The sequence below is a fragment of the Microcebus murinus genome, chromosome 11, assembly GCF_040939455.1.
Source record: "Microcebus murinus isolate Inina chromosome 11, M.murinus_Inina_mat1.0, whole genome shotgun sequence".
NCBI lineage: Eukaryota > Metazoa > Chordata > Mammalia > Primates > Cheirogaleidae > Microcebus > Microcebus murinus.
The window spans coordinates 53,836,371-53,860,050 of record NC_134114.1 but is presented as its reverse complement, the minus strand read 5'-3'; the positions used below and the strand labels follow the sequence as shown (position 1 = coordinate 53,860,050).

General features: G+C 36.0%; 1 protein-coding gene and 1 pseudogene across 1 annotated transcript in view; one reads left to right on the top strand and one right to left on the bottom strand.

Moving 5' to 3' along the window:
- Nucleotides 1-23,680, top strand: part of ANKRD31 (ankyrin repeat domain 31) — a 101,638-nt gene that overhangs the window by 51,327 nt on the left and 26,631 nt on the right. The window contains exons 11-17 of the mRNA XM_076007906.1: nt 6,166-6,308; nt 7,261-7,405; nt 12,077-12,129; nt 13,374-14,895; nt 15,435-15,602; nt 20,584-20,721; nt 21,940-22,082. Of these exons, the coding sequence (XP_075864021.1) occupies nt 6,166-6,308; nt 7,261-7,405; nt 12,077-12,129; nt 13,374-14,895; nt 15,435-15,602; nt 20,584-20,721; nt 21,940-22,082 (2,312 nt within the window). The remainder of the gene's footprint in view (nt 1-6,165; nt 6,309-7,260; nt 7,406-12,076; nt 12,130-13,373; nt 14,896-15,434; nt 15,603-20,583; nt 20,722-21,939; nt 22,083-23,680) is intronic.
- LOC142873739 (large ribosomal subunit protein eL21-like) lies at nt 3,142-3,784 on the bottom strand (annotated as a pseudogene).

The window sequence follows — 23,680 nt, the reverse complement described above, 5'->3', positions numbered from 1 at the left end:
AGTTTTAGCTGAATCACTCCTATGAAAGTATAGCAAAGTGGGCCTGAGGCAAGTACTAAACAGAAAGCTTTCAGGTAATTTTCTTAGTAAGTAGCTCTTCATCATTATCTTCTTGGGATGAGGGTAAAGTGAAAAGAGTGGGTGGCAGGAAAGGAGCATTATATTTCTTCTTTTTTTTTTGAGACAGAGTCTCACTCTGTTGCCCAGTCTAGAGTGCCGTGGTATCAGCCTAGCTCACTGCAACCTCAAACTCCTGGGCTCAAGTGATCCTCCTGCCTCAGCCCCCCAAGTGCTGGGACTACAGGCATGTGCCACCATGCCCGGCTAATTTTTCCTATATATATTAGTTGGCCAATTAATTTCTTTCTATTTATAGTAGAGACGGGGGTCTCGCTCTTGCTCAGGCTGGTTTCGAACTCCTGATCTTGAGCAATCCGCCTACCTCGGCCTCCTAGAGTGCTAGGATTACAGGCGTGAGCCACCGCGCCTGGCCCTCTCCTTGACAGATTATATCAGTTGGGTCATGTGTGGTGGCATGTAGAAGGATGGTTCCTGGGGATGACTTTTCATGGTCATTTTTACTATGAGATTCAACCTTGAATGGAAGAGAAATGAGGTCAAAAGCTGGAAAAAGCTGATGGTACACAGAACTACAGGGGAATATTTGTCATGAAATGATAGATGTATGGCAGGAGCAGTGGCCAGGGGAATGGAAAGAATAGAGTATGAAGTACAGAGGGTGGGACAGGGAGCTCAGAAAGAGCAGTCTTTTTGCAAGATTAGGTCTCTCATACAGTCTTCCTTCTGGGGATAATCCCACATGTTCTCCTGGAGAGGAGTAATTCCTTAAAGGTACTTAAGTACTTAATGCGCTGAACAGCACTGGGCCAGCCTGGCTGGTGCTTTTGGGTGTCCATACTTTTCCAATTGTTTGCAGACTTGCTCAATTTATGAAATAGTGCAAAAAGTCTTGTGCACATAAATGGCACAACAAAATTCATGAACAGGCAGGTGATTACAAGTGTACCCCCAGTACTACATTTAGGAAAGCCTAGGTTTACAGTATAATCAGCATATTATTTAAAATCTCATACCCAGGTCAACAGCCATGGTCGTATAACCCTCAATCTTGGAACCTCATTTGCTAGCCAAAGCACTTGTTCCCTTGATTTCAAGAAATATGTGGTTCTTTCTGTCTTTGCCCATTGAGTTCAGAAGTAGCTCTATATGCAGTAAATTTTGACTTTATGGATTTCCCAAGCATTTCTTAATGTTTCTTTTTATTGGACTTTTATTTTTCTGTGCCAGCGTTAACATTCTCAGTGGTTGTGCTCTGCTTGTCTCTAGCCGGTTAATATATACAGTTTCCTCACTGCCCGAGGCACTTCTGTGACCTTCATGAATTCTTTATCCTTACCATATTTTCCATGCTTTTGGAACTCTTGTTTTCTACATTTCCTTCTCACTTTGCATCTTAGCTCTACCTTTATTTCTAGCTACCATATCTCACAGAATTACAGAGGGCAGTGTTTCCACAGGGTTGTCTACAAACCATTTTCAACAGAATCACCTGCAGTGTTCATTTAAAATACAACTATCACTTCACCTCCCAAAACACATTCTCTTTCTTTCTTCCCTTTCCCCCACCACATTCAAGAACTACTGGCAAGAGGCATATGACCTTCATGCGACATGTCAGTTCAATGAAGTGAGCTTTTCCTATGTGCCAGATACTGTGAAACCAAAAAGATTAATAATTTCTACTAGGAAGATTTAAATATATATATATAGTGATACTATAAAAAAAGAAAAGACTGAGTGCCTTATGATAAAGGAACAAAATAGGCTGGGCACAGTGGCTCAGGCCTGTAATCCTAGCACTCTGGGAGGCCTAGGTGGGAGGATCACTTGAGCTCAGGAATTTGAGACCAGCCTGAGCAAGAGCAAGACCTGTCTCTACTAAAAATAGAAAAATTAGCTAGGCATGGGGCAAGCACGTTTACCCAACTACTCCAGAGGCTTAGGCAGGAGGATGGCTTGAGCCCAGGAGTTTGAGATTGTACTGAGCTATTATAATGCCACTGTGCTATAGCCTCGGCAAGAGAGCAAGACCCTGTCTCAAAAAAAAAAAAAAAATCCCTCTAAGTACTGCTTTAGCTGCATCCCACAGATTTTGATATTTTATTTTCATTATCATTCAGTTTGAAATTTTAAAAATGTCTCATATGCTTTCTTCTTCAAGCCAGTGATTATATTAAAAATTATTTCATTTTTAAATATTTGGGGAGTCTCCAGATATCTTTGTTATTGAATTCTAATTTGACTAAAAATGATATAGTCAAAGAATACACTTTGTATGGTTTTGATCCTTTTACATTTATTGAGAATTTATCTATTGCCTAGTATATGGCCTGTCTTCATGAATATTCCATGTATACTTGAATGTTTATTCTTTAGTTGTTGGATGTAATGTTTTATAAATGTCAGCTAAAGATGTTGATAATGTTGTTCAGATCATCTACGTCTTTACTGATTTTTTTCATCTAGTTGATCTATCATTTACTTAGGAGTTAAAATCTTCATAACTGTGATTGTGGGATTGTCTGTTTCTCCCTTTAATTCTGTCAATTTTTGATCCTTATATATATTTTGCAATTCTTTTTTTTTTATTTCGGCATATTATGGGGGTACAGATTTTAAGGTTTCAATAAATGCCCATTCCCCCCTCCTCCACAAGTCTGAGTCTCCAGCATGACCATCCCCCAGATGGTGCACATCTCACTCATTATGTATGTATATTTTGAATGTCTGTTACAAAGTACATACACAGTTGTGATTGTCACGTCTTCTGATAAACTGACTCTTTTATCATTATGAAATGCCTCTCTGATTGCTTGGTAATGTACTTTATCTTGAAGTCTACTCTACATGATACTAATATAGACATCCTAGCCTTCTTAGGTTTATTGCTTATTTGCTATATCTTTTTCCATCTTTTAATTTTCAACCTGTCTTTATATTTAAAGTGTGCTTCTTTTTTTTTTTTTTTTCTTTTTTTTTTTTTAGAGTCCAGCGGCTTTTATTAGGTTTGTCTCCTATACCATGACTTCATAGGGAATAGATTCTGGCAGCTCAAGGTCCTTTCTTTGCTTCTCACAGGTGTGCTATACCTATTACGCCATGAATTCACAGGGAACAGGTCCCAACACCGCAGGCTCCTTTCTGTCGCTTCTCACAAAGTGTGAAGCACCTATTATGCCATGAATTCATAAGGAATAGGTTCCAGCAGCTCGGGCTCCTTTCCATTGGTTCTCACAAAGTGTGCTTCTCTGGGTGGAGCAGGCTGTCGCTTCAGTTGAACCCAGGTACCTTTCTCTTTGGCTTCCTTCTTTTTCTGATCATTTTCCTTCACACGCTTCAGGAAGCTATCTCGGCTCTTAGAGTGCTTAATGTGCTCGATACGTACATTAATCCTCTTGGTAAGAATCTTGCCCTTAACTTGTTTATTTACAACAATTCCAACAGCATGCTGTGTAACGTTGTAGACTCTTCCAGTTTTGCCATGGTAACATTTGTGGGGCATGCCTTTTTGAACAGTACCCATTCCCTTGATGTCTACAATATCACCTTTCTTGTAGATTCACATGTATGTGGCCAAAGGAATAACTCCATGTTTTCTAAAAGGCCTAGAGAACATGTATCGGGTGCCTCTCCTCTTTCCCTTTGTGTTCGTCATTTTGGCGAATTACTGGAAGATGGCGGCTCCGGCCGAAAGGAAGGAGGCGGGGCCTAAAGTGTGCTTCTTTTAGACAGCATACAATTTTGCTTTTTTATCCATTCTGCTGACCTTGCCTTTTAATTGGAAATTGGAGTGATTAGTCAATTTACATTTAATGTAAATGGTTGGATTTAGGTCTACAATTTTACTATCATGTTTCCCTGAAAATAAGACAGGGTTTTATATTTATTTTTCCTCAAGAAGACACCCTAGGACTTATTTTCAGGGGATGTGTTATTTTTTTTAAGTACGGTACAACAATCTACATTTATTCAAATATAGTTAAGTCGTCTTGTTCTGGAACATTATCATAACTCTCCAAACCCCAAATTCCTTCCTGAATTTCTTGAGACTCTATTTCCTTTAGGACCATTGGTCCCAACCTCTCATGTCAAGCAATAGAGCTCTTATGGGGCAGATGAGAAGGGCTGCTCCTCTTCTTTACAGCTCCTCGACGAAATACATGGGTTGTCCAGATACACAGCATAGCCACACCCATCACTAGGTCTTATTTTCAGGGTAGGGCTTAATATTGTGCAAATGCTTAGAAATCCTGCTAGGGCTTATTTTATGGGTAGGTCTTATTTTTGGGGAAATAGGGTAATTGTTTCCTGTGTGCTGACTTCATTTTTTGTTTCTCTCTTTGTTTTTACAGTATTTTTTATTGTTACTCTAGGGATTAAGTATATACCTCTAATGTTTCACAGTCATCTTAGGGTTAATATTATAATACTTCCTATAAACATATAAAATGTAAGAACATTGAATACATATAAGTTCATTTATTCCCCCATTCTTTACGATATAGCTATCATATATATCACATCTATGTACATTCTAAATACTAAAAGATAATGTTATAATTTTTGCTTTAAAAAGCCATGTGCATTTTATGGAAATTTATAGGAAAAAACCCTATTAACTGTATATTTACCATTTTTGGTGCTCTTCATTTCTTCCTAATGATTTTATAATTTACACTATGGGAGAAACTGCTTTCATAACACTTTATGGCAGTGGTCCTCAACTAGGTGATTTTGCCCTCCCAGGGGACTTTTGGCAATTTTTAGAAACATTTTTAGTTGTTACAACTGGGATAGAAGTTGCTACCAGCATTCTTTGAGTTGATAAGGACCCCTGTACAGCCTTTTTATTTGGTGAGTTCGGGATTACTTCCAATATTTTACTTCTTTTCACATTTTTCTACAGGCTAATTAAGGGGTAGGAGTTTGATTTGTCCTTCAGATTTATCAAACCCACTAAATAATACAGTGTGCTTTCATGATGAGGCCGGGGATGCTGCTAAATTTTCTGTGATGCTCAGAACAACAAAGAAATATCAAGCCCAGAATGTCATTGCTGAGATTGAGAAACCCTGGCTTATGGAGAATGTTCTGAAAAGAGCTAGTGAAATACTCTTTAACATGCAACTTTTAGGTTTTCTTACATCTATTGTATGATTTATTAGAATTTAATAAATATAACTTATACCATTTGTCTTTGGCTAACATAGAAATAGAATGTCTATATAACTGGTTTTCTTGGAGCAATTTGTGGTTTGTTAGTTGAACTACTATAAATAGCTTTTTTATAAATAAGAAAAATAAATATATACTTTTGAACTGACTGATATGTAATCTAGCCAGCTCGATCTAGCCAACGTACTAATGGAAGTACCTTGAACTAGAAATAAAGCTTTTCTTCCCCTACCTCTGCAGAAAAGTAGCCTACAACCAGCCTTCTCTACGAGTTGATAATCACTCCTGTACAGTCTTTTTATCTGGAGGTCAGGTTTGCTTTCAAATATTTGACCTCTTTTTACATTTTTCCACAGGCTAGTGAAGGGGTAGGAATTAGATTTGTCCCTCAGATTGATTGATTGATTGATTTGAGACAGAGTCTGGCTCTGTTGCCGGGACTAGAGTGCCGTGGTGTCAGCCTAGCTCACAGCAACCTCAAGCTCCTGGGCTCAAGCAATCCTCTGCCTCAGCCTCTGAGTAGCTGGGAATACAGGCATGTACCACCATGCCTGGCTAATTTTTTTTAAGATATATATTTTTAGTTGTCCAGACAATTTCTTTCTAGTTTTAGTAGAGATGGGGTCTCGCTCTTGCTCAGGCTGGTCTTGAACTCCTGACCTTGAGTGATCCTCCTGCTTTGGCCTCTCATAGTGCTAGGATTACAGGTGTGAGCCACTGCGCCCGGCCCCTCAGATTTATTGAACCTACCAAATATTATAGTATGTTTTCATGATGATGTTATCTTGTCTCATATAATCAAAATATTTTTAAAGAAACCTAGAATTAGAGTGGTTTTTTTAAGGGCAAGCACAAAATATTATTAAGGTGCCAAATCTAAACAAATGCCATATTGTTTTTGTATAATAGGTTGGACAGCACTTCATGAAGCTAGTGTAGGAGGATTTTATGAAACAGCAAGTGAACTGTTAAAAGGTGGAGCAGATGTAAATATCAAAGGAATGTACCAGATTACTCCCCTACATGATGCTGTGATAAATGGACATTATAAGGTACTGTGATGCTTTTGTTTACAGAGCAAATAATATAGTCTGCAAATATTCAATATCTTTGGGACCATGCAATAGAAAAACATATAGGAATTTCAGTTTCAATTCATTCTACTAATAGAAATTCAAAATTTATAATTAAATTTTACTGTGTGATGGGTTTGTTGTATCTAATATGGTAGGTGCCATTTTATATGTTACTTTTAATTACTATACAGAACATTTTTCGGTTACACATGGTATTTTTTTCAACTTGCTCTCCTTTAATACACTTTTCCTATGGTGCTTTATAAGCATTAGAAGAACATTTCCTTCTTACAGTACAGTAGGAGAAATAGATATATAAGAAATAAGTATAATAGAGAGTATATTGGGCACTATGATAAAATATGTACATGAAAGGAGGGAGAGGTCATTTTTCTCTGGGGCAGCAGTGTGTGGGGGATGGGGACAGGGAGAGCTACATAAAGGAGGTTACTTGAGGAGTACTAACCAATTAAGGATTGACTGGTTTCTCCCTGACAGTCTGAAGAGGGGCAGCAGCAACACAGGTATAGATGGAAAACGTAACCACCTCCCGAAACCTGTACATTTACTACTGCAGAATCCAATGCTAATTCTTGGTATTTCATTAGCAGCTGAACTTTTCTGCCCCAACCTCTTTTCTGCCTGCCCATCTGCCTTCCTACCTTCCTTCCTCCTTCGCTCCTTATCCCTTCTTTCCTTCTTTTCTTCTCTCTTTCTCGGTCTTTTTAATAAGAGATTTGTTTATCAACAAATTACGATTTAATAGCAACTACATTAATTCTTTTTTTTATTGGCAAAGTTGTTCCAGATAGACCCAAACTCTGCATTGTTGAAAGAAATATTTGATGTTACTTAAGAGTTGTATGCTAGCACACATTTACAATATAACCTTAATCTGGGCTTCCTTACATGAATAATCTTTTTCTAGGTGACAGAGTTACTTCTTTTGAATGGAGCTGATCCATTATTTAGAAGTGACAGTGGACAGTGTGCTTTGGATGAAGCCAAGGATTCACATATGAAGCGTCTCCTTGAGAGATACGTTCCTAAAGATCAAAAATATCTTACATCAGGTAAGATTAAACAACCCTGTTATACCTGTTCATCATATCAGTAGAGAGTTACAGAATTTTTTTTAGAGAGTTACGGAAATTTAATTTAAAATTAAAGAAATTACTTTTTTCCCCCACAGGTTCTGAGAAAATCTATCCAGTGGTGTATTTCCTCCATTCTTTTAATAAACCACACTGACTTGTTTGCAAATGCACATAACAGGACTCCAAAAGAAAAAAGAAAGACAATACTTTCCCCCAGGTTTTATATTTCGAACAGTTAAGAAATCTTTTACAAATTTCTGTTTTTTCCCCCACAATCCTTTGGCTGAATAACATGATGTGATGAAAATTATATCTGGTTGTATCTTTTTCAATGAATATGGCCAGGATTGTTTATATCCATTCCTTGAGAATCTTTTCTTATAGCTATACTTTTGCTCTCCCATCCATTACTCTATTAAATTGAACTACAAAAGAACTTGATCTGTAGTTAGCAATAAAAAATGTTATATAATAATAACCTAAATACATGGCATATTCTTTATACTCATTTTAATTCATTTGTTAGATTTTTTTGTAACATCACATTATTCTGCTCAAATCCTACAGTGGCTCTCCCTTTAATCTAGAAGAAAAGCCAGTTTCCTCATAATGGCCTTCAAGTTCCTGTATCAGCTGGCCATCTTACTAGTTATAACCCCTTTTCCTACCACTCTCTATTTCCATTACTCAACTTCAGTCATGCTGGCCTCCTTGTTATTCCTCAGATATGCCTCCCTCACCTCCTGAAGTCTTAGTTCACATATCACCTTCTCAATGAGGCCTAGACCACCCTATTTAAAACTGCAACTTCCCTCTTCCCACCCTTACTATGTTATTTAATAGTTATCTATCACTATATAACAATTACCCTAATATCTTGCACTTAAAACAATAAACATGTTTTATTTTGCAGAGTTTTAGAAGGTCAAGATTCTGGGATCAGTGTAGCTGAGTGGTTCTGAATCAGGGTCTCTCACAGGTTGCAATTATGTTAATTAAGGCTAGACTAGGGCAGGAAAACCCACTTTCGAGCTCACAAATATGGTTGTTGGCCTGCCCCAGATCCTTGCTGGTTATCAGCTAAAGACTTTAGTTACTTGCCACACAAGCTTCTCCATAGAGCTGCTGACCACCTGGCAGCTGACACTGTGATCCAAGAGACAGAGAATGTACCTAAGATAAAAGCTAGTCTTTTTATAACCTGACCCCAGAAGTGACATACCATCGCTTTTTCCATATTATTTTTGTTATAACTTGAGTTACTAAGTCTGGCTCACACTCAGCGGTAACAGAATTAAACTCCACCTCTTAAAGGGAGAAGTTTCAAAAAATTTATGGATGTATTTTTAGAACCATAACCCTCACTCCAACCCCTTACCCTACTCTATTTAGACTTTCCCGTAGCACTTAACACCTAACACATTATATAGTTGACTTATTTTTTATTTTCTGTCTTCTTTCTCCAGAATATAAGCTCCATGAAGGAAAGGATCTTTGTTTTGTCTATTGATGAATGCCAAAGTGTCTTGTACGTAGCAGGCATTCAGCAAATATTTGTTGAATAAATAGTGTATCAGTCCTCTGAAACAAAAACAAAACAAATTCTTTCCATTCAAGAGATGTGTTTGTACTTCATTCCCTTTTGTTAAACTATATTTTAATAAAATTTTCCTCAATAGGTATTTTTCCCCAAAGGCTTTTAAATATTATTATTTTAAACAACAGAAGCTTCTGCGCTTGGAATTTCCCCTTTGTGCACAGGGACGTTTAGTCTGAGAATCCTTCTACACATAAAGTGAGTGGGCCTCCCTCTAAGTCCTTCCCTTCTCTCTAGTCAGAACATAGCTTAGTCTGGCAGTAGAAACCCATCCTCTGCTAAAGCTCTGTGTCTCCCTGGGGACAAATAATACAGCTATGCCTGTTGTGTCAGTTCTTTGATACAACTGTAAATTGAGTTCTTGGGTGGCATGCAATCAACTTAAAGCAGAAAAGGGAGTTTCTTGGCAGGATAGTACAAGAATTAAAGGAAAAGCTGAAGATCCAGGAAAGGTCAGGAATAAAAGCAGTTCCAGGTATCTAAACTGCAGGAACCAATGGATTCTCTTCAGAGAGCTGCTTATCTGGACAAGTGCTAGGCAGGCAAAACAATAGATGCCTCCTAATCTACCTCCATTGGAATTTATCTGTTTTCTGTGGAGATTCACTCATTCATTCAGGGTTGCTATGTGGCAGGCATTATATAATATTAGAGCCTAATGATACAAAATGAATAAGAAATAGGAATAGCAAGCAATTATAATGAATATGATTTTTAAAAACTGCTTAGGTCGTGTGAGAGTACATAAAAAAGACACATAAACCAAGCTCCTTCTTACCCACACCGTAATAGGACAGATGTTACATATATATCATGGTTAATGATTAAGTGTCAACGCAAAACCTTTGATAATTGGTTTTAAATGGAATTTAAAGTACATTCCCTTCCCCAGCTGGGTTCTATTTAATATAAGATAGTTCTTCCAATTATTGCAGGGTGTGTCTGCTATTGAAAATTAGGTGCAATATAGCAATGTGACTAATGCATTGTTTTGCTCTTCTGGGAATGCTTTCTCCAGCATTCTAGCCCTTTCTCAAAACCCAGTATTTCCCTGTTTGCCAATGCCCACTTCAAACCTATACTTACCCAAGGGAATTTCTTTCATGGAAAGGAATCCCAAAGTTTTCTACGTAGGACTTAGCTCCCATTCTTCCTTTGTAAAAGAATTTACTAAGCTAGGTTGCATTATCATGCTTCACCAGATGGTTTGAATATTTCTTAAGTTTGAACTTTCAAATTCTGTCATTAATTATTGACTACTTTTCAATATAAATGCAAAATTAGTTTACTTAAAGAATATCTGTATACTTATACAAACGGAATTTTCATTTTTAAATTCTAGATGAAGAGCTTTCAATTATGGGAATAATGAATAAAGAACTTTCCTCATATAAAATATATTTCCTACTTTTCTATCTTAGAGTGAAATACATCTACTTTGGTGCAGGACAAGATTTCATTTATACTAACTTTATAGTCTTATAGGTTATAAAGCCAACAGGGTAAACTAATATCCCTAATTTTCTTACCTGTAAATTTGAGTTTATAATATCTACTCATCTACTTATGGGATTTTTAGTGTGAAGATTGGAGTTAATATATTTAAAATACCTTAACCCAGTCCCTAGTATATGATGGGAGCTCAGCGTGACAGAGGGAAAAGGGCACAACTACATCACCAAACTCATCACCTCAGATCTTTTTTTATCTCTGTGTTAAGTTGGTTACACCAGAGAATTGCGAAGTTTTAAAGCTGAGAGGAAATAAAAGCCCCTTTGTTCCTTCCACATTCCCTTAGGAACCCTGTCTGACAGAGTGATTTCTGGAAAGTATTGTTTTTCTAATGTTTTATGTAAGAACCAAAGTTCGGAAAAGGCACAGTGTCCTTTATGATCTTAGAAGATGATAATAATAACAATAATAATGATACACCAGGAACTCCTCTAAACTCTTTACATGGATTATATCATTTAATCTTCACAACAATTCAATATAGTTGGGATTATTATTAGCTTTCATTTACAGGCATTTTCTGAAGGGAGAAACATTAAGAAACTTACCCAGGGTCACCCAGCTGGTGAGCATGTGAGTCAGGATTGAAACTCAGGAGTGAGTCTCCAGAGACTGTGCTCCTAGCCCCTTTCCTTGATAGAAGGATATTCCGTGTGCCTTTCCTCACCTGAATGAGGTGAGTGGGTGAATGTCAGGCTTCATCATGGACATCATAATTTGATTACTGTCATGAAATTATTCCCAAGAAATAAATTACTCTCTTTTAAAATTATATCCTTGTCAAAATAATTTATATTTCTAGTTTATAATATATTTAAGGAAATTTGTACTCTTTATATCACATCTAAGATGTTCATTCATTTATTCCTTCCTCTATCAAATATTCATTGAATACCTCCTGTGTGCAAACCACTATTTCTAGGTTTTTATCTTTTGAGGCCAAATGCATATATAGGTAACTATAATTCAACCTTCAGTATTTAAAGGAGGCAATGAAAGAGACACTAATATACTTTCCTTGTATTATCAACCTAGATTTTTTTTCACATCACCTTTTCCCCCCATGCATTCAAAGGGTGATTGGCCTTTTCCATGTGTATATGTTTCACATTGAAGAGAATGAAGCATTTAAACTAGGACCTTATTAAGCAGATGTATTAGGAATTGATGATAATCGTATTAATTATGAAATAATTTATTGCCTTATAAAAGTATCTTACATACAGTTGCATAATCTACTGAATGAAGAGGGTATAACTGGATATATCTGTGGGGAAAATAAAAAATACTGAGGTCAATACCAATATTTGGTATTAGTTATCTTGTTAGGTCTGTTTTGCCTTTCCTTTAGAGATGTTTTTAGCTCTCTTAAGATAGTATTTGGTTTCTAATATGGAAATTATAAATTATAGGGATGTTTTATGTGCCAATTTTAATATAAAATGTTTGTATAATTGACTTATTCCACTTGGTTTTCTCATGATGAAAGACTTGTGGGTTTTAGAAGTCTAGAGTTGATTTTCTCTTTTTGTTTACAGCTCAGAGGAATAACACTAACCCATTAGACGTAGAGGATGTACACCAGCGCAAGGTATATCTGTGTTTAGTAATAAAATTTCAGGGGCTGTAACTGCTAGTTATTTTATAGATCATCAGAGGAAAAAGAAAGACTGCTGGAACATTAGTAACAGAGAACCAAAGTGTACTGGTCTGTTAGCTTGAGAAGCAATTGAGTAAATGTAGCATATCTGGGCATACTAATGTATTGGTAGCCATTTCCTTTCTCCTCCTTTTCACGGAGCCTAAGGTTTTTCAACCATGTCAAATTTCCTGTGGCCTAAACACAGTACAAGTATCAAAGGTGTCAGTCCATCCCTTCAAACAGGGTAGGCTGTTACTCTTTATCGGTGCTTGAATTGTGGTAAGTGAGAGGAAGCAATGTTCCTATTTTAATCCTAGCAGCCAACAATGATCTTTCATGCCAATTTAGGATTGTATCTGTCTTCTTATATTTAAATCCCTTTTCCACTGACCTATCTGTAGTTCTCCTAGATACTAGAGGAAGAAACTCTCCTAATTCTAGGTTTAGCTGTATAACAATTGGGAGAAGAGAGTGTTTCCAAAACATTTTCTTTCTTTCTTTTTTTTTTTTTTTTTTTTTTTTGAGACAGTCTCACTCTCTTGCCTAGGCTAGAGTGCCGTGGCATCAGCCTAGCTCACAGCAACCTCAAAGTCCTGAGCTCAAGCGATCCTTCTGCCTCAGCCTCCCAGGTATCTGGGACTACAGGCATGTGCCACATGCCCAGCTTAATTTATATATATATATATATTTTTTTAGTTGACCAATTAATTTCTTTCTGATTTTAGTAAAGACGGGGTCTCACTCTTGCTCAGGCTGGTTTCGAACTCCTGACCTTGAGCGATCTGCCTGCCTCGGCCTCTCAGAGTGCCAGGATTACAGGCATGAGCCACCTCACCCAGCCTCCAAAGCATTTTCTTATAAAGGAAACTTTTAACTAATGGTTTAAAAGCCTATACAAATTAAGTGAATTAAACTTTTGATATTTAATAAGATTAGTAATGCAAAAAGAAATTAAAATGTACAGTAGGAAATAAAGTTTAGTATACATACTGAGTCTAAATCTATTACATTTGCCTTTAGTCTATTAGTCTATTTTTTGAAATAACAGGTTGGATATATCCCTGTAGGTCCTGTGGTTAGATCAAAATATAAAATTGAATGGAATAATAGTTTGATATATCAACAGTGCAGATTGAATTGAGTGTAGAACTATAGCTGAAAATTAAAGCTAACTATCTGTTTTGTTTCTATAGAAACCAAAATTCAGTTCTAAAAATCGCATTTGGTTTGTTTGTAATGAAAATTCCAGAAGACAGAAGCCAGAACACATAAAAGTCAATAAAGGAAACAAAAAGGATTTATTTATAAATAAAGAAGATGTATATGAATGTTACCAGAAAGATTCCAAAAACACAAAATTTTGTAAATCCAAGCATAAACAATCAAGTGTTAACCAAATATACTCTACAAGACTCAGAAAAGGCAGTCTCCGTAACATCAAAGATCCCAGCACAAAGTTGTCTAAAGGTAAAGGAAGAAGAAACACACTATATAAAATGACACAAGTAGATGATAGAGACAGCAATCCAAGAAAGGCACTAGCTGTCTCTTCTTCCAGGAGAATAAACAGATTGGTTACTCGTCAACAACATATTCTGCAAACCATTGATGACCTTCCAGAAGAGGCATGTGAACATTCCAGCCCAACTCTGTCAAGCCTGAAAAATGAATTAGATAACAATATTGAGGCTTGTTCAATTTCTAAAGAGACACAAATCCAGAGCATGGATTTATCAGATAGTCAAGAAGCACAGTGCTTGGAACTAGAATCTATTGATCAAACTGAAGCTGATTCTCTCCCAGGACTGTCATTACATAAAGAAATTAAGTTACCAATTGTTACTACAGATCAGCAGCCTCATACTCCCCAAGAACAACACAGCAGCCCTTATAAATCTCAGGAAAACAGTAACTCAGTTAAAAAAGATGAGAGTATTATTAATAAATGGGAAAAATCTTTCCTATCTTTCATAAAGAGAAATGTTGATGATGATGGTGGTGATTGCTCTAGCTCTGAGAAATCTGTAACATTTGAAAAGGTGATATGTTCCACAGATTACAAAAACCACTGTAATGATAAAGAGAATATAACAAATAGAGAAGAAATGACTTTTCAACAATTTTCACCTTCTGAAGGCCATTTTTCACAGGAAAATGAGTTAAATGCAGGCAGCCTAACTACACTTCCACAACAGGAAGCTGTTAATTTTTCTGATTCAGATAATGTAGTCATTTCTGAACAGCATGTTATGAATTTTGAACAATGCATATATGGAACTTCTTTTGATCACTCAAACAGCAATCCTAAGCAAACTTCCCTGGCTTATATGAAAACACTTTCAACACATGAGGTTTCAAAGTTGACTAGTCATGTGGACCTTTTCAAAAAGCATCAGGATTATAGCCCCAGAGCACCAACTCCTTTAATGAATCAAACAGATATACATATTGTGGAAAAGGTGACAAAGAAACAAGACACTAAAAGGAATTACACTGACAAAGGCCAGAAAACAAGTTCTTTAAATGGGCCTTTATCCACAGTTGTTGATTCTCAAGTAATAGAAACAACTGAAGTTGAAAAAAGAAGACAAAATCTTCCAGAGAATAGGACCATCCATAATATAGATTTTCATTCTGCTGACAATATGAATAAAGAATTGACGAACATCACACAACTTGGTCAAAGAGAGGAGGAAGAAACTTCTCACCAACCAGGTATTAGTAGTGTTGCTCAATTTGTACACATTTCCTATAGATTTACTAGATTTACTTATTTTTATAGACATTTTCAACTGAATTTCACTCAACCTGTGCCCAAACTGAGAAAAATGAGGTTTTGTTAGCCATCATTTGTGACACTGCTAAGACTAGTAGTTAAGTAATAGTGTTTACTTTGAAAGTCTAACCGTTATTATCAAAGATGGTTGCTAAACTGATATTAATAGAAGTTAATAAACAGTATTTCTATTAATTTTTGTTTCTTTTTAATATAGTATTTATTATCAGAAAACCTAACAAAATTTTAATAGCAGGAAATTGTTAGCTCTATTGATTTAAACTATTCACTGAATTCCCATTAGAATTTTAGCCAACAAATTTTATGTTTGTTATATAAAAACATTTTTAAAAGCTTCCATTCTCTTAAACAGTCTGGCTTATTTAGAGAAGAGAAACTCTAAAAAAGTGTGAATTTTCTTTTCTAGACATTTAACCAACCACTACAACACTGACATTATAAAATGTTTGTGTTTCAGTTGAGGAATTAACTAATAATGTCAATGGAGATGAAAGTACTATGAGAAATTGTAAGGAGAAAAAAAAAACTGAGCCAGAAATTCACATACCTACTAATACCCAAGAACACAAAAAAGTTCAGAATTTCAGAAAAAGACGAAATTTCTTGAAAGCTACCTACAGCCAAGGTTTGTATTTGTGTAATTCTATAGATAAAAGTTTATATATAATCAAGCCTAGCAAATCCACTCTACTCAGAGAATCTGTATCAGATATATTATTTATTTTTTTAGGTACTAAGTTATAAGATTATTTCAGAGATATTTGTTGTTAAGGCACCACTTGAGAATACATTAGTTTTCAGATGTATTCTTGCCCTCAGATGTATTTCTGCCTATGACTTCTAGTTTTTTATGTTAGAGGAGATAGGGTAAACAACAGAGACAGCAGCAGTATTCAGTGGGGGCAGCAGAGATAAATTGTGACAGATCCCTTAGATACCTCCATTCAGCCCTTTCAACATAAGGGAAATTAAAGAAGAATAGCCACTAGTTTCTTTGTAGTAGATGAATGAACTGTGTGTGTTTGGCAGTATGGACACACTAACCATCCTTTGATAGTTCTTGGAGATAGTTGTATGATGAACAATAGGCAGGTCTACTTCAGGTTAAACATTAAGCACAGAGAAGTTGATTTATCTATTGTCTATTAAGAAATAGGAAGGACACTGGTTAGGCATTCTCTATGAATCTTCCCTTATTTTCCCCCTCTCATATAAACCATAGCCCTTCTTATACTCACTTCCTATGGTGGGTTGAATGATAGCCCCCAAAAGATGTCCTTTCCTAATCCCTGGAATTGGTGAATATTATCTTGCATGGTAAAGGAGTGTCTATAACCTTCTTTTGAAAAAGAGTCTTTGCATATGTAATCAAGTTAAGGACCTTGAGAGAAGGAGATCATCCTGGAAAATCCAGGTGGCCTCTAAATCTAATATCAGTGTCATTGTAAGAAAGATAGGGAGATCTGAGACACAGGGGAAGAGAAGATAATATGAAGATAGAGGCAAAGGAGCAATGTAGCCACAAGCCAAAGAAGCCAAAGAATGCTGACAGCCATCAGAAGCTAGAACAGGCAAGTAAGGATTCTCCCTTAGAACTTCTAAGGGAGGGTAGCCCTTCTGACACTTGGATTTTGGACTTCTGGTCTCCAAATCATGAGAGTACATTGTTTTAATCTCATGAGAGTACATTGTTTTAATCCACCCAGTTTATAGTAATTTGTTACAGCTAGCACAGGAAACTATATTCCTTCCTAGTAGCACTTATTCATATTTAAATATAATCTTTTGCATGTTTGTTAATTCCACTAGACCTTAAGCCACTTGAGCAGAGAATTGAACTGCCCCACAGGTAAGAATTGCAGGTATTCACATCTATTCCCTAACAAAAAGGCCAGCTTAATTCCTGATCACCCAACTGTGAATTCGACCAGGCCCCAGAATTCTGCCACACTCCTCTCACCTTCCAAAGATTTCCAATCAGGATTTTAGTTTCTTTCCTTTATTTAGTTTCTTTCCTCTTTCCTTTAAATACGAAAAGATAGCCAACGATTAACAAGTATTTGCAGAAAGCCCCAAAGTAAACTAAATAGACCAAAGGAACTCAGAAGTACCAGAAACAATATAAGAATCAGGAAATATCTAAAACTTAAAAAAAAAAAAGTATAGAAAAGAAGGAACAGAGAACAACACAGAGGTCTTAGATATTAAAAATATAGGAGAAATTTTAAAAAATATAGATATCCATGGCAGGGTTAAAAGGCAAAGTTTTACAAGTCTCTGACAAAGAATAAAAAAAGAAAAAGCTAGAAAATAGGAGAGAAAAGATAAGCATATTGGAAAGTCATTCCAAGAAATCCAGGAGAACAGTGAACAGGAGAAGAAGTCATCAAAGAAATAATACAAGCAATGAAAAGACAGGAATTTCCATATTGAATGGCCCCACTAAGTGTCCAGTACAGTGAATAAGGCACCTCCCTATGAAATTTCAGAACAGGGATAAAGGGAAGATCCTAAAAGCTTCCAGAGAGGAAAAAGCTGGTTACATACAAGGGAACAGAAATCTGAGTATTTCTTAATAACATTGTACTAATTAATAGTAACACCAGATTCCAAACTATAGTGGACTTTATGAAGAGGTTTAGTATAAGTATTGTTTGTTTTCTTTTGAGTTTCTGCCAGATTTTATTTTAAGTTTTCAATGAAATGCTGTAGAGACTTATCATGACAGTAACATTGAGTTATTTTTGAGTTTTTGCTCCACAATGTTTATCACATGGCTACCTTCCTTGCTACAAACACCTCAGGAACAAAGTAAGAAGATCTGTACCATCCACAATAAGAATTCATTGGGAGAGGTTTTTGAGTTCAACTTTGTGATCTGCAGGCCAACCATCTTAGATATTTTATGACTTTCAAATATTTTTTCTCTCTCTCTTTGTGTGTGTGTGTGTGTGTGTGTGTGTGTGCCTTTAATTCTTCCAATAAAGAATTTCTGAGTACCCTTCTCTAAAGAGCAATATGTTTTTGCTGGATGTCAGCTAAGACTGTGAATCTTCCCTGTGATTCATGTAACCCAGGAAATCTGTTTTTTAGAGAATAATCCTCTAAGTTTTTATCTCTTGCCTTGAAGAAATTATATGCATGGTTGATGACATTTAGGAAATAGGGCAGAAAAGGTCCCAAAATTTAATGCAGTGGTTCTCAAACCTTAGTTTGCATCAGAATCACTTGAAAAACTTGTTAACACACATATTACTGGGCCCTACCCTCAAAGGATCTGATTTAATAGTTGCGTTAGTTGTCTCTATTGCTACATAACAAATTACCACAAACTTAATAGTTTAAAACAATACACATTTATTATCTCATAGTTTCTGCAGATCAGGAATTGGGCATGACTTAGCCAGGGCCTCTGACAGGAACTTTCTTAGGCTACAGTCAAAATGTTGGCCAGGAGTGGGGTCTCATCTGAAGATTGGACTAGGGAAGGATCTACTTTCAAGCTTATGTGGTTGTTGGCAGAATTCAGTTCCTTGAGGCTAGTTGGACTGAGGACCTTAGTTCCTAGCTGGCTATTGGCTGGTAGCCATTCTCAGTTTCTTGCTGCGTGGGCTTCTCTGCATGGCTGCTTGTATCATCAAAGCATACAGACTGAAGGCAATAGATCAAGTCTGCTAGCAGGACAGAAAACTTTATAATCTCTTATAACCTAATCAATGAAGCGAAATGCCCTCAGTGTTGAGGTATTCTATTGGTTAGAAGTAAGTTATTCAAGAAGAGGGGATTACACAAATCCATAAATACCAGAAGATGAGGATTATTTGGAGCCATATTAGAGTCTGCCCTCCAAAGTAGGTTTGGGGTAGGCTTGAGAATTTGCAATTCAAACAGGTTTCCTCAGTGGTACTGATACTACAGATTTAATGAATATTCTTTTCTGTTTCATCGCCCTAACTCTTTATTTTGCCTTGCCTCTCAATCTGAAGCTTCTCTGATACAGTTCTATAGAAAATAAACCTTCAGATTCTGGCTTTGGATTGGGAAACCGAGATAAAAGGAGTCAATTCAGGAAGGGAAAGGAAATTGGAGTTTCAACTTTTCTACATATAAACTTTTTAGTCAGTCTCTCTGTTTCCAGACCCATTCCACATACCTACCTGCCTTCCATGGCACCTGGTGTCTTCAAATGCTGAGTGCCTGGGTGCAGATTGGCTCTCTTTCTCTATAATTCCCTTTGCAGACACTTGGGTTGGAACATTCCCTACTTTGCCAAGTCAGTTCACTTTTTTCCATTAGTGACTTTCCAATTCCCCCAAATTTGTTGAAGTCTTTGTCCTCTATTGTTTCCTCTTCTATTTTCTTTATATGGTACTTTTTAGAATTCTTACTGTGAACTAAAATAAAATTTTAAGGCTCATCCCCCTCACCAGCTGACTGAATGGACCCCCTTGTGGCCAGAGGAATAGCCTAAAACTAAATTGCCTACCAGGAAGAGGGAGGTCAGACATGCCTCATCACGTCCCCCTCCCTTCTTGGAAACATCCTTCGTAACCCATTCACAGGCCTAAGGGTATGCAAGACCAACCTACAGGTCCTCAATTTACAAAACAAATCTATGTCTGGTGACTTATCTCTAATAAACAGCTCCCTATGTTAAAACATTCCAAGCTTTTAGACAAAGCTTCATGTCTTTAACCAATTACAAACCAAAGAATCTTTAAACCCATCTATAACCTGTAATCTCCCCTCACCTTTGAGATGGCCCACCTTTTCTGGCCAAACCAGTGTGTGCCTCCCACATACTGATTTATGACTTTTCCCGTAACCCCTGTCTCCCTGAAATGTATAACAAACTGTAACCCTACCACAGTGAGCCCACTTGCTCAAGGCTTCTTGGGCATGGCTCCAGGTCATGATCCTCAAATTTGGCTCAGAGTAAATCTTTTAAAATTACAGAGTTTGGTTGTGGTTTTTTTGTTTTTTTTTTGTTTTTATTAACAAGATACGATCATGTCAGCATGGTTTTAGCAGGAAATGGGGGTAAAACATATGATCAGTCTGTTACTTTTAGATCCAACTTAAGTCTCTATAACTTGCATTGCAAATAAAAGATTAAATAATGAAAGAATCTTTGTACAATGCTATACTACTTTTTTGTGAAAGAAAAATCGAAAACCTAATAGGCCATAGATTGGTACTTGGTATCTGTGTGATTAGGAATATACCCATTGAGATATAAAACAGCTGTAGAAAGAGGATTTTTATAATATCACAGTTGATTTTAAGAAAAATTTTATACATTGCTAAACAACTACTGAGAGTGAGGTAAGTGTAGAACTGAAGCAAGTATGTTTTAATCAAATCCTTGATAGAGTGACTAATCAGCTGCTAGAATGAATGCAAGTACTGTGCTTGGATGCTGTGTAATTTCATCACAAGTTATACTTTAAAACAATAACAGCAATGCTAATATTAATTTATGTATGTTTCTATGTAGTACATTCTACTTATGATATTTTGAGGAAGTTGTTGTGTTTTCTAAGATCCTTTATAATAATTAGCATTTGTTAGAAAAGAGGCCTCTGTTTTGCTTGGCAAATTTACAGGAATGAAAACAGCTGGGATCAATAAGAGGAATGCCAAAGGGGAAAGCCGGCTTTATTTGGCTACCAGAAGAGGAAATTTGTCTATGGTGAAAGCTTTAATAGAATCTGGAGCAGATGTGAATCTAAAAGATAATGCAGGTTTAGATCCTTTTAGTTTAATTGTCTCTATAATTTGAACTCATTGAAACACACATTTCAACACCCCCTTCCAAATCTGATCCTAGCTAGCATGTAACTAATAACTTTGAACAATCTTATTAAAACTATATTATTATTTAGTTGAATAGTAAGATTTATCATTGCTAAAATAACTTTCTCCTTTGAAAAAGTTTTTAACATACATTTGGGAGCATTCAGAGAGGGTATACAGACAGAATGAAGAGTGAAGGGAGTTAGACATTTTCCTTGGAAACCTTAATTCTATCCCCTAACTTTGGAGAGATTACAACATTTTGTCATTTTACTGTCCTTTATTCTATTTCTTTTTTTCTTTATACTGTTCCTTTTTTCTATCTTCCCTTTTTTTTTTTTTTTTTTGAGACAGAGTCTCACTCTGTTGCCCGGGCTAGAGTGGCATAGCGTCAGCCTAGCTCACAGCAACCTCAGACTCCTGGGCTCAAGCAATCTTTCTGTGTCAGCCTCCCTAGTAGCTGGGACTACAGGCATTTGCCACCATGCCTGGTTAATTTTTTCTATATATATTTTTAGTTGGCCAATTAATTCTTTCTATTTTTAGTAGAGACGGAGTCTTGCTCTTGCTCAGGTTGGTTTTGAATTCCTGACCTTGAGCAATTTGCCCACCTTGGCCTCCCAGAGTGCTAGGATTACAGGCGTGAGCCACCACACCTGGCCTATCTTCTCTTATTTTTATTCTAAACCTCCATTTTAAAATTTTATCTTCTAACATTTTGCTTAAGCACAGAAGAATCTTGTGTGAAGAATTCCACAGAAAAAACTCAAAAGTTGATCACATTAGATGTCATTTTAAAAGAGAAATGTGACAATACAAAGATATAAAGATGAAAATCAGACATTTTTAAGGTCCGAGTTGAAATAAATTGAAATGATTGGTATTTACTCTGGTGTCATTATGTTTTACAGTCTATGAGTCTTCTGTTTTGGCATTTATATCCAGTGTAACAGATCGATCTGTTTTCAGAAATGAAACTTACACATTTTAAACCCATAGTTTTCAGTATTATTTCTTGTCCAAAACTTGGTATATACATATGAATCAGTATAGATATTAATTCAATTAATGCAACAAAACCTAGTACAAAAGTACTACATGAATGTTGATTTGTAAGGAGCAGGTTGGTCTTGGTTTTTTTTTCTTTTTTCTTTTTCCTTTTTTAGGTTGGACACCACTTCATGAGGCAGCTACTGAGGGATCTGCTGATATAATTGTGGAGTTATTAAAAGCTGGTGCTAATGTTAATAGCGAAAGTCAAGATGGAATTCTCCCCTTACATGATGCCGTTGCAAACAATCATTTAAAGGTACAGTACACATAAGATTAGGTTTCTGTTGCTTTTTCTTAGGAAAATGGGTGAAAAAAATGAAGATATTTTAAACTAAAAACTAAAGTAATTCCTTAAAACAATTGCTTTTTAAAACCTTAAAATTACAAATGAAAATACAATATTGTGTATGGATTGGAAAATCAATATATATTTTAATCATTGTTCCATTATTTTTTCATTATATAATTCATGTAAATCAAAAGAAAGTCAGAATAAACACAGGTTATAAGTCTAATACATCCCATTTTTAATTGTCTAAGATGATGTGCTGCTGTGTACAAAAGTCTAATTATAGTGATGATACATGTGACAGCTAGACTTTTTTTTAACCTAGAATTTCTCAATGGGTTTGTGACAGACAACATGAGTTGCTTGTTTCCCAGGTGTTAAATGTGTCCTTTTCTCCTTTGTTTTTCATTATCAAGTAGCCATGGTAAAAATATTACAAGAGAAGATTACTAGGGTTATTATTTTAGTGACACTGAATTTCAAATCTAGACCTTAAAACTCTTCGTATTTTTAAACTCATCTTTTTGTTTGATAAATCTTATGAGAAAAGTTTTATTGTTATCAATAGGCATTATAGACTTCAGGGATAACTATTGGTTTTGAAAAAATAGTTAAGGAAACCACTACCAACAATAATATGAAACCAGGGTTCATATAAAAAAAAATCCTTGGATCCCTCATGAATACCTATTTATCTGTCTCTGTATATTTTTAAGAACCTGATAACTTTTTTTTTGGAGATGAGGTCTCACTATGTTGCCCATGACTTGAACTTCTGGGCTCAAGTGATCCTCCCACCTCAGCCTCCAGAGAAGCTGGGACTACTGCCATGTGCCACTATACCCACCTGAGCCTGTTAACTTTTATTTAATTTTGTGAAAGTATGTCTTTGCTGTTTTAATCCTAAATATAGTCATGTAAAGGGATGGTATTATTGAATTATGATTTGTAGAGAAAAGAGATGTGAACTAATGTTTAATGCCAGAGTGAGTAGTCTAACGTCCAATGTAACTTCTTTTCACTAAAAGAAGCTCTTTTCCCTTTAAGATATTTAAATTTTTAAAAAATATACAAATTTTCAAGGCTGTATGGTTACAAGATAAAGAAAGCAAACAGAATCATTAAACCAACTGGTTATTTGTATGAGGAAAAGGCCACTTAAAGAGAAACCACTTAAAGGTCAGAATGTCATGGTGGGAAAATCAAGTTTTTGGACATTATCCTGAAAAATGCCACATAAAAACAGGTAGTTAATTCTATTATTTGTATCTGTGTTGGGAGTTACCAATATCATCCCTACATTTGGAGATTTAGTAGAAGGACTTATAGAACTTAGTATATAGTTGTGCTTGTGGATAAGATTTTTTTACACCAGTGTAGACCAGGATTTCTTAACCTTGACATTACTGACATTTGTGGCTGGATATTTCTTTTCTTTTTTTCTTTTTTTTTTCTGAATCAGAGTCTTGCTTTGTTGCCCAGGCTACAGTGAATGCCATGGCGTCAGCCTCGCTCACAGCAACCTCAAACTCCTGGGCTCAAGCAATCCTTCTGCCTCAGCCTCC